General features: G+C 51.6%; 2 protein-coding genes across 2 annotated transcripts in view; one reads left to right on the forward strand and one right to left on the reverse strand.

The window, feature by feature from the left end:
- Positions 1 to 268: 268 nt before the first annotated feature.
- EMWEY_00040380 (hypothetical protein, conserved) lies at positions 269 to 8,155 on the forward strand (the record flags this gene model as incomplete). The annotated part of the gene is made up of 4 exons (XM_013478772.1): positions 269 to 2,860; positions 3,293 to 3,827; positions 4,479 to 4,984; positions 5,495 to 8,155. Coding segments are annotated over 4 exons (6,294 nt in total), but the record flags the coding sequence as incomplete, so codon positions are not given.
- A 1,509-nt stretch (positions 8,156 to 9,664) lies between these two features.
- The window catches only part of EMWEY_00040390 (zinc finger (C3HC4 RING finger) protein, putative), a gene marked incomplete at both ends in the record, with an annotated part of 2,200 nt that continues 1,864 nt past the window's right edge, over positions 9,665 to 10,000 (reverse strand). The window contains 2 exons of the mRNA XM_013478773.1: positions 9,665 to 9,692; positions 9,909 to 10,000. The exon at positions 9,909 to 10,000 is cut by the window's right edge and continues 72 nt beyond it. Of these exons, the coding sequence (XP_013334227.1) occupies positions 9,665 to 9,692; positions 9,909 to 10,000 (120 nt within the window). The remainder of the gene's footprint in view (positions 9,693 to 9,908) is intronic.

Here is a 10,000-nt window from a genome sequence, read left to right on the forward strand (position 1 = left end):
TGGACCACCCCCACCACCACCACCCCCACCATCATCACCACCCTCATCATCATCATCATCAGCAGCAGCAGCAGCAGCAGCACCATCATCATCATCAGCAGCAGCAGCACCACCACCACCACCACCAGCAGCACCAACACCACCACCACCAACAACAACAACAACAACAACAACAACAACAACAACAACAACAACAACATCATTATTTCCCTACAGCAGCAGTATACAGATAGGTCGTTTGCTGTTTCTGTCTGAGCATTTACTGCAGCAGTTATTGCAGCAAGTAACACCATCAGCAGCAGCAAGAGAAGAAAAGAAGATGTTATATAATACATTAGCACATTTTGTATCATATGTATTAGGTAATACAGTAACATTACATCTAGCAGGTAGTACAGCATATGATGTTGATGCTCATGGTAGTGATCTAGATGTAGTACTTATTACTAGAGGTTATTATACTAATTCTGTTACATTATTACAACATCTTAGACAAACTATTATACATGTACAAAAACATCTACTTGCTAATTCATCTAATAATCCTAATCATCTTCTTCCTTCTCATGGTGGTGGTGGTCCTGTTCCTCCTCCTGCTCCTGCTGGTGCTGGTGGTGCTGGTGGTGGTGCTGGTGGTGGTGGTGGTGGTGGTGGTGGTGGTGGTGGTGGTGGTGGTGCAGCAACAGCAGCAACTGGTGGTAATACAACACCACAGATTGCTGCTGGGGATAATCATGTTACTAATACAGATAATAATACAACTGCTAATGCAGTAGCAGCAACTGCTGCTGCTGCTGCTGCTGTTGTTGCTGGTGCTGGTGGTGGTGGTGGTGGTTGTGGTACAACAGGATCATCATCATCATCGCATTACTCTCAACAGCAGCAACAGCAGCAGCAACAACAACAACAACAACAGCAACAGTACAATGCACATCATCATCTCCTCCCTCATCAACAGCAGCAACAGCAGCAGCAACAACAGCAACAACAGCATCGTCGTGAATGGCCACTCCTATTAGCTCGTCTGCAACTAGTAGAGAGTGCCCGTGTTCCTATATTAACTGTACGTACACCTGGAGGATCTGTTGTATGCGATGTATCCGTTAATACTAATAATAGTGTATGGCATAGCGAATTCTTTGGTTTGCTGCTGCAGCAGCAACCCCACCTTAGACCACTAATGCGTCTATTAAAAGTATGGCAAAGAAATAGGAAATTACCTACCATGAAGGAAGGAGGTCTTCCTTCTATTGTATGGATGATTCTTGTTGCTTTCTTATGCAAAACACAATATACACATAATACACATGCTGCTGCTGCTGCTGCGGCGGCGGCAGCCGCAGCTGCTGCTGCAGCTGGGGGTCCTGCTAATTGCTCTCATAATAATAACAGTAATTGCAGTAACAGCAGCAATGGGGGGAACAACAGCAATACTGATGGGAGTAACAGCAGCAGCAGCAGCAACAGTTGTAATGGGAGCAGCAGCAGCAATAATGTCCCAGATACACTTGCTGCTGCAGCACATATGCATAATATGCCTGCAGCAGCGGCAGCAGCAGCTGGTGGTGGTGGTGGTGGTGGTGGTGGTCATCATCCTTTACCTGCTGTAGAAGAAATCCAACATAGATATATGCTGCAGCAGCAAGCAGCAGCAGCAGCAGCAGCAGCAGGAACACCTGCAGCAGTAGGGTTCAAAGGCGAGCCAACATCATCAGCAGCAGGAACAACAACTGTTCTAGCGACGACTACTCCTACTCAATCAGCAGCAGCAGCTGCTGCTGCTGCAGCAGCTGCAGCAGCAGCAGCAGCAGATGGACCCAAGACATTATTAACACAACTATTAGGTATACCTGAGCCTGCTCTTGCTGCTCTCCATCCGTTGCTGCTGTCGTTGCTGCGCTTCTTTAGGGCATTAAGATCAAGAAGAAGTCTTAGTAAAACTTTATTTATTGTTGCTAATCCTGCTGCTACATCTGCTTCTGCTGCTGCTGCTGCTGCTGCAGCTGGCGGTACCGGTACCGGCAGCAGTAGTAGCACAGGAGCCGCTCATGCAACCGATTCTCCTTCAACAGGAGCAGGGGAAGTTGGTGCAGCAGGAGGCCCATCTGCTGCAGCAGCTGCAGCTTCTGCTGCTGCAGCTGCTGCTATGCTGCAGCAGCAGCAGCTTGTATCGGGTGCACCTAAGAATATGGAGGAGACAGCAGCAAAGATTCTCTCTGCTTATGGTCATGGGGGTGTATGGGAGTCTCTGTTATCTGTGTTTGATTCCCCTAGGGCATCAACATATGCTTCTTGTGCTACTACACCAGCAGCAGCAGCAGCAGCTGTTGCTGCAGTAGGCAGCACCACTCCCGCAGCGACGGCAGCAGAAGCAGCCAAGGCATATCTCCATAGACAACAGCAGCAGCAACAACAACAACAGCAGCAACAACAACAACAACAACAACAACAGCTGCAGCTAGCAGGCAGAACAGCAGGAGGTGCTGCATTACAGGAATTGTTACTCCCAGCCGATAGCGGTGCAACAGCAGCAGCAGCAGCAGCAGCAGCAGCAGCCGCAGCAGCAGCAGGAGCAGGAGGAGCAGGAGGAGCAAGTCCGCCTCCCCCTCCTCCCGTAGGTGTAGGTGGTGGAGTAGTAGTTGCTGCATCTGGTGTATCAGGAGGAGGATCAACAAGTGGTGTAGGTATATGTGGAGCATCAACAGGATCATCGATGTGTGTGAATCCTCCAGGAGTTGTAGCAGCAGCATTACGTGCATATGGTTGTCCAGCCGGTGTATCTCCAGCAGCAGCAGCAGCAGCAGCAGCAGCAGCAGCAGGTGTAGCTGGTGGTGATCCAACAATAGATATGGCAGCTAGAGTAAGTAGTGGTACTTGGCTAGTATATAGATACGAAATATGTCGAAGTAATTTTTTATTAGATAGTTATATTAAGGCATTATTTCGTTTCGCTTTATTACAGCAATTATTTCATTCTCATTGTGTAAGCCAACAGTTACAGATACGATTACAGCAGCAATTATTATTGCTGCAGCAAGAAAAAAGAAATAAATATACTAATATACCTCTCAATAATAATAATCATAATAATAATCATAATAATAATGGTAATTGTAATAGTCATAACAACAACAGTTGTACTACTAATGATAACAACAACAGTCATAATTCTCCAGCAGCTAACCTACCACAACAGGTACCTGCTGCGGCTGCAGCAGCTGCTGCAGCTGCTGCTGCTGCTGCTGCTGCTGCTGCTGCTAGTAAACTACCTACATTACCTATGGCACCACAGGAACTGCAGCAGGAACTCCATAGCATACGACGGGATTTGCTGCTGGGGGTTGCTGCTATATTCGAGGAGATACAAGATGATCGATACTTGCTGCCTGTGCTGCAGCAACCACCACAACCACCTGTGCCGCAGCAGCAGCAGCAAAGAGAGCCAGCAGTATCGCCGCCTTCTACATGGGCTGTCTCGTCCTACAGTGACAGCAGCAGCAGTAGCAGCAGCAGCAGTTGTTGCAGCAGCAGTGGGTCAGCAGCTACCGGAGGAGGATCAACAACAGCAGCAGCAGCAGGAGCATTGGATGCATCTGCTGCTGGGCATAATTCCTATTGTGATGTTGGCAACGCAACAGGAGATACAGCAGCAGCAGCAGGAGATGCATTATCAGCAACATCTGCAGCTGCTGCCGCAGCAGCAACAACAACAGCTGTAGGACCATCGCCCATCGCAACAACAGCAGCAACAGGAGCATCAACAGCAGCAGCAGCAGCAGCAGCAGGAAGTTCATTGGCATTAGAATTAGAATATTTATGTCCTGTTGGTAAGGAGGGCAGCACATTCCTTGTTGCTGCACTAGAAGGACATTTGCTGCTGCTGCGGTCGCACCGCTGCTGCCAAGAGGGGGGTTGGTGGTCAACAGAATTCCTATCAAGGAGAGATGTAAGGACAACAGTGCATGCAGATTTATTCTTGCTGCTCCCTCTGCAGAAGATACGACAAGCGCTGCAGTTCCCTTGCTGCTGCAGTAGCAACAACAATAGTAGCAGCAGTAGCAGCAACAGTACCTGTTGCTGCAACGGCAGCGGCTGCAGTAAATGCAGCAGCAATAGCTGCTGTGATGCAGCAGAAACCATAGTACCGTTTGTGGACGGTGTATCACAGCAGCAGCAGGAACAGCAGCAACAACAGCAGCAGCAGCAGCAACAAGAACAACAACAACAACAGCAGCAACAGCAACAGCAAGAGTGCAAATGTATGTGTCCTGCTCATGCCCAACTAGCACAAGTATTTGCTGAGCAAGAATCAGATCTAATGAGCAGCCGCTGCAGCGCAGAAGCAGCAGCAGCAGCAGATGATAATTGTACGCAGCTATTTGACTGCAGCAAAGGAGGAGCAGCATTTCTTCTTCCTGTTGCCTTGCGTGATATAACAAATGTATTATTTTGTCCATGTAATTTTGTTACTAGATTAGCTGTACTAAGGCCGCAGCAGCAGCTGCAGCAGCAGCTGCAGCTGCTGCATCAGCAGCTACTTACCCCGCTGCTGCCCCTGCTGCCCTCCTCTATAGCAGCAGAATGGTCAAGAGATAGTCTTAATGGGGGGCCCTTCTTGCTGCCATCAGCAGAGGTGTCTCGTCTTAAGACACTGCAGCGGATAGCAGCAACAGCACCATGGTGGCACTCGCGTGCGCAGCAGATTTATCAGCAGCAGCAGCAACAACAAATGCAACAAATGCAACAAATGCAGCAGCAACAGCATATGCAGATGCAGCAACAGCAGCAAATGCAAATGCAGCTACAAATGCAGCATTTAACGCCGCCGCATTTCCACCCGCATGCCCATCCGTCGCAGCAGCAGCAGCAGCAGCAGCAACAGCAGCAACAATCACAACAGCAGCAGCAACAGCAACAACAACAGCAACAGCAGCAGCAACAACAACAACAACAGCAGCAGCAGCAGCAGTATCTGCAGCAAAGGGTACCCCTACAGCCACTTGTTAAGAGATGCAGATACTGCAACTACAATGGTCTTGCTGCTGCTGCTGATTTAATTAAGAGTGTAGAGCAGACAGTATTTGCTGCGCTGCACCGCTGCTGCTGCTGCAGCGGTAGTCCTTTTCCCCCCGCACCTATACCTGCCGATCCTGCTGCTGCTGCTATTGCTGCTGCTGCTAGCAACAGCAGCAACATCAAACAACCCCTCAGCACCGAACAGCGGCACAAAGCGCTTGCTGCTGTGTCTGCATTCATTGCAGCAGAAGAGAGGTGCGAGGCAGCATTTGCTGCTGCTGCTACTGCAGCACAGAGCAGCAGCTGTATGGGGATGCTGCTGCAACAGCAACATCTTGCAGCACAGCAGCAGCAACAGCTCCTGGTGCAGCAACAAGCAGCTGCTGCTGCTGCAGCAAGACTGCATGCATCAGGCCTCTCCCGTGCTGCAGCTACACCGCAAGGGGTCTTGTCTGTTCTTTCTTCTTTTGTTGCTCAGCACCAGTTGTCTTCTTTAACACCGCAGCAGCTGCTAGTTCCTCCCTTCATGCAGCAGGTGCAGCAAATGCAGCAGCAGCTCCTGCAGATGCAGCAGCGCCTCATTGGCATGCCGCAACCACCGCGACTAGCCCAAACGCAGCAGCAAACGCAGCAGCAAACGCAGCAGCAGCACCTAATACTGCAGCAGCAACAACAAAGATACGCACACCCACTACCACCATACACCCAGCCGCAGCAGCAGCAGAACCATCTACTACAGCAACAGCAAACGCAGCAGCAGCAAACGCTGCAGCAGCAGCTTAAGCCGAGACCCCACCAGCAAGAACAACCCCACCGGAATGACCAGCAGCAGCAGCAGCAACAGCAGCAACTTGTGCTGCAAATGCAGCAGCACTACCCACAGCCGCACCATCAACAGCAACAAGGGCAGCAGCAGCAGCAGCAGCTACAGCAGCTCTACCGACCGCCTCGGTCTCTAACACTCGACAGCAGCAGCAACAGTAACAACAGCAGTAACAGCAGCAGCAACAGCAGCAGCAGCGGTTACACTGGCAGCAGATTCGAAGAGGGAACGTCCACTTCCGGCAGCAACAACAACAGCAGCAGCAGCAGCCGGACCGCATGCATGGGGAACATGACACCTGCTCAGGGCACGCAGCAGCAGCAGCAGCACAAGCAGCAGCAGCACAAGCAGCAGCAACAGCAGCAGGTGGTGCATGGAGAGGATAACTTCTCCTTGGAGCAGCCTCTGACGGAGAGGCGCAGCAGCCTCTACAGCTACAGCAGGAATAGCAGCAACCGCAGCAGCAACAGGAGTAGCCACAGCAGCAGCAACAGCACCAACAGTAATAGCAACTTGGCTGGGCATGCAGGCAGCCGGAGCAAACAGCCCCGCAGCCAGCAGCAGCAGCAACAGCAGCAGCAGCAGCAGCAGCTGGTAACACGCCGTTGGTGTGACAGTGTGGACGAGAACTCCGATGGCAGTTTCTCTGCCCCTCCGAAGCAGCAGCAACAGCAGCAGCAGGTGCTGCTGCTGCAGCAAGAAGAGCAGGAGGTTGCTGCTGGTGATGCTGCTGCTGCCGATGCTGCTGCTGCCGATTCCTCCTACCAGAGCAATTTAAGCGGCAGCAGCAGCACCGGCAATTGCAGCAGCCGCAGCAGCAAAAGAAGTAGTTTTGCTGCTCCAGCAGCAGCGATTAGCAGCTGCAGCAGCGAGGCCTCTGCGTCGCCGCATGCTGCAACTGCTGCAACTGCTGCACCAGCTGCTGCTACTGCTCCTGCTGTTGCAGAGAGTGAATCGGCTGCAGCATCAGAGGCAGCAGCAGCAGCAAGGAGGAGGCAGCCAAGAGATCGTATCCCTCTCAAGCATAGAGCAGAGAAGCAGCTGTATGTACCAGGGGCGTTGCGGCGGCAGCGGCAGGAGCTGCTGCAGGGGCCTGCTGCTGCTGCTGGGGGAGACCCAGCAACAGTTGCTTCTGCTGCTGCAGCAAGTAACAGCAGCAACAGCAGCAGCAGTGCCAGCAGCGCCTCTGGGCCTGCTTTTGTTGCTTCTGCCCCTGCTTCTGCTGCTCCCACTAACGAAGAAGTGCGCGAAGCTGCTGCGGCAGCAGCAGCACGGCGTGCTGCAGCAACAACACTTAGGAAGGAGGATTCACGGAGCAGCAGCAGCAGCAACAGCAGCAGGGACAGAGACATGTTGCAACAGCGGCAGTGGCTTGTTGAGCAAGTTCAATGGCGTGCGTTCAATCGCAATGCTGCTCCTGCTGCTGCAGCTCCAACAGGAGCAGCAGCCCCTGCAGCTGCTGCTGCAACAGCAACAACAGCAGCTCCAGCAGCAGCAGCTCCAGGAGCATCAGCAGTTCCAGCAGCAGCAGCAGTTCCAGTAGCTGCAGCAGCGGCGTCTGCGTCGTCCCCTTCCTCGGATTTGGGAGGTGCGTGCGCAAGAGCAGAACATGCAGCAGCAGCAGCAGCAGAATCAGTAGGAACTAACTCTGGTGCTGCTGCTGCTGCTGCTGCAGACCCAGCAGAATGCAGGAGACGCAGCTCAAGGGGAGAACGCAGTGACCCGTGTATCCGTGGCAGCAGCAGCAGCAACAACAACGATGGCCAGCCACGGAGCAACAGCCATTCAGCCACAGTTGCTGTTGTTCCTGATGCAGCAGCAGCAGCACCTGCTGCAGCAGTATCAGAACCTGTAGCAGCATCCGCAGCACCTGCAGCATCGGCAAGTGCAGCAGCGGCACCTGCAGCACTTTCAGATGCAGCAGCAGCACCTGCAGCAGCCGCAGCAGCAGGACAACCAGTGACACGTTTGCAGTCGAACACAAGCGAAGACAGCAGCAGATGGAGCTGCAGCAGTCCTTACAGCAACAGCAGCAGCAGCAGCAGCAGAAGCGGCAGCACCCGACCCCTAAGAAGCAGCACTTCCCGTTTAGGTGGCAGCAGCAGCAGCAGCAGCAGCAGCGCCAACAAAGGCCAAATGAGGCTGCTGCATGTGGCTCTCAATGGCATGCGTCGCTGCGACAGAAGCAAACCTAGCCCTACGCAGCAGCAGCAAATGCAGCAGCAGCAGCAGCAGCAGTTGCAGCAACAGCCGCAGCAGCAGCAGCAGATACAGCTGCCCTCTATCCACCAAGAGCGTGAAGCTTCTATAGATTAGTACAGAATAATAATGTTCCGCTTATATACTACAGCAGCAGCAACAATTGCTGCTGCTGCTGCTCCTGCTGCTAAGTGATGAAGCAGGAGTCCTGCTGCTGCTGCTGTCGTCACCCGTGCTTGTATGGTGGCACAGCAGCAGCAGCAGCATTATTGATGTAGCTACTGCAGCTGCAGTTGCAGCTACTGCAGAAGCGACTGCTGCATCTACTGCTGCTGCTACTGTTGCAGCAGCAGCAGCAGCAGCAGCAGCAGCAGCAGCAGCAGCAGCAAATGTTGAACGATATGAGGTTGGGGATAGTATTATTGTTATGTTCTTTGCTGTTTGGCATTATGCCACGAGTTGTTTGTTATTTTATTCGTTATTCTTTATTTATTTATTTATTTATTTATTTATTTATTTATTTATTTATTATTCCTTTATTATTAATTAATTAATTAACTAATTAATTAATTAATATAAAGGCTCTATTTGTTAGCCTTTATTATCCCCTACAGATCTATTTATATATTTATTCTTATATTATATATACCTTCTGCTGTTGGCCTGCTGTTGCCGTTGCTGCTGCTGCTGCTGCTGCTGCTGCTGCTGCTGCTGCTGCTGCTAGTGTTGCTATAGGCATAGTGGAACAGCTACTACTGTTGCTAGGGGTGGGGCGTCTGCTGCTGCTGCTGCTACTGCCGTTAGTTGTATGCTGTTGCTTCTACTGCTACGTACTAGTGCTACTACTTATGCTGCTGCAGCAGCAGCAGCAGCATTTGCTGCTCTTCATATGTCAAATGTATGGTGAGCAGAAGACAGTCTGTTTCCCCTAAAAAATTCGTGTGTGCAGCAGTAGCTGTTGCTGCACCTGCTGCTGCTGCTGCACCTGCTGCTGCTGCTGCACCTGCTGCTGCTCAACTCGGAAACATTTGGGGACACTCCGGCAGCAGCACCAACAAGAGAAATGCTGCAGCAGCAACTGCAACCCCATAGGAAGCAAGAACTGCGGCTGCAGCAAGAGCAGCAGCACGAGCTGCACCAGCAGCAGCTCATCACTGCTGGGTACCCCCATTGCCTACAGATATTTGCAGTAAAGATCTCACGACTGCAGCACAAACAGCAGCAGCAGCAGCAGCAGCAGCAGAAGCGGCATTTCCAACCTTGTGTTCAATAGTAGCAGCAAATAACAGACACAAGAATAACAACAGCAGCAGCAACAGATGCAGCAGCAACAGCAGCAGCAGCAACGGCAGCAGCAGCAACAGCCGAAACTTACCTTGTCTACAGATGGGGCATTTGTTTGTTTGTAGTCTCATGATACTTGCACACTGCAGCAGCAGCAGCAGCAGCAACAGCAGCAAAGAAGGAAATATTACAAAATATTTAGGGTTTAGGGTTCAGTCTAGGAGGACAAAGAAAAAGAAGCAAACGTAGTGACAGCAGCAGCAGCAGCAGCAACAGCAGCAGCAGCAACAGCAGCAGCAGCAGCAGAAGTGTCTCCTTACTTCATTGCAGAGACACATATGCCTACAAGGCAAGACTGCTGTTGTTCTTTCTTCAGCAAGACAGATAACGCATTCTCTGCAGCAGCAGCAACAACAACAACAACAACAGCAGCAGCAGCACCAACTAATTACCCTACTGCTGGTCGTGGTTCTCCTGCTGCTGCTGCAGCATCTGTTAGTATGGTAGCAGCAGCCGCAGCAACAGCAGCAACGACAGCAGCAGCAGCAGCAGCAGCAACAGCAGCAGCAGCGGTAAATAATCGTACCTGCCCGAGAGGTTTTCGTCGTTTGAGCTGAGGCGCAAAGGACCTGTTGCTGCTGCTGGTGCTGCTGCTGCTGCTGCTGCATCTGTTGTACC

The sequence above is a fragment of the Eimeria maxima genome, genomic scaffold, assembly GCF_000499605.1.
Source record: "Eimeria maxima Weybridge genomic scaffold, Emw_scaff662, whole genome shotgun sequence".
NCBI classification, from domain to species: Eukaryota; Apicomplexa; class Conoidasida; order Eucoccidiorida; family Eimeriidae; genus Eimeria; species Eimeria maxima.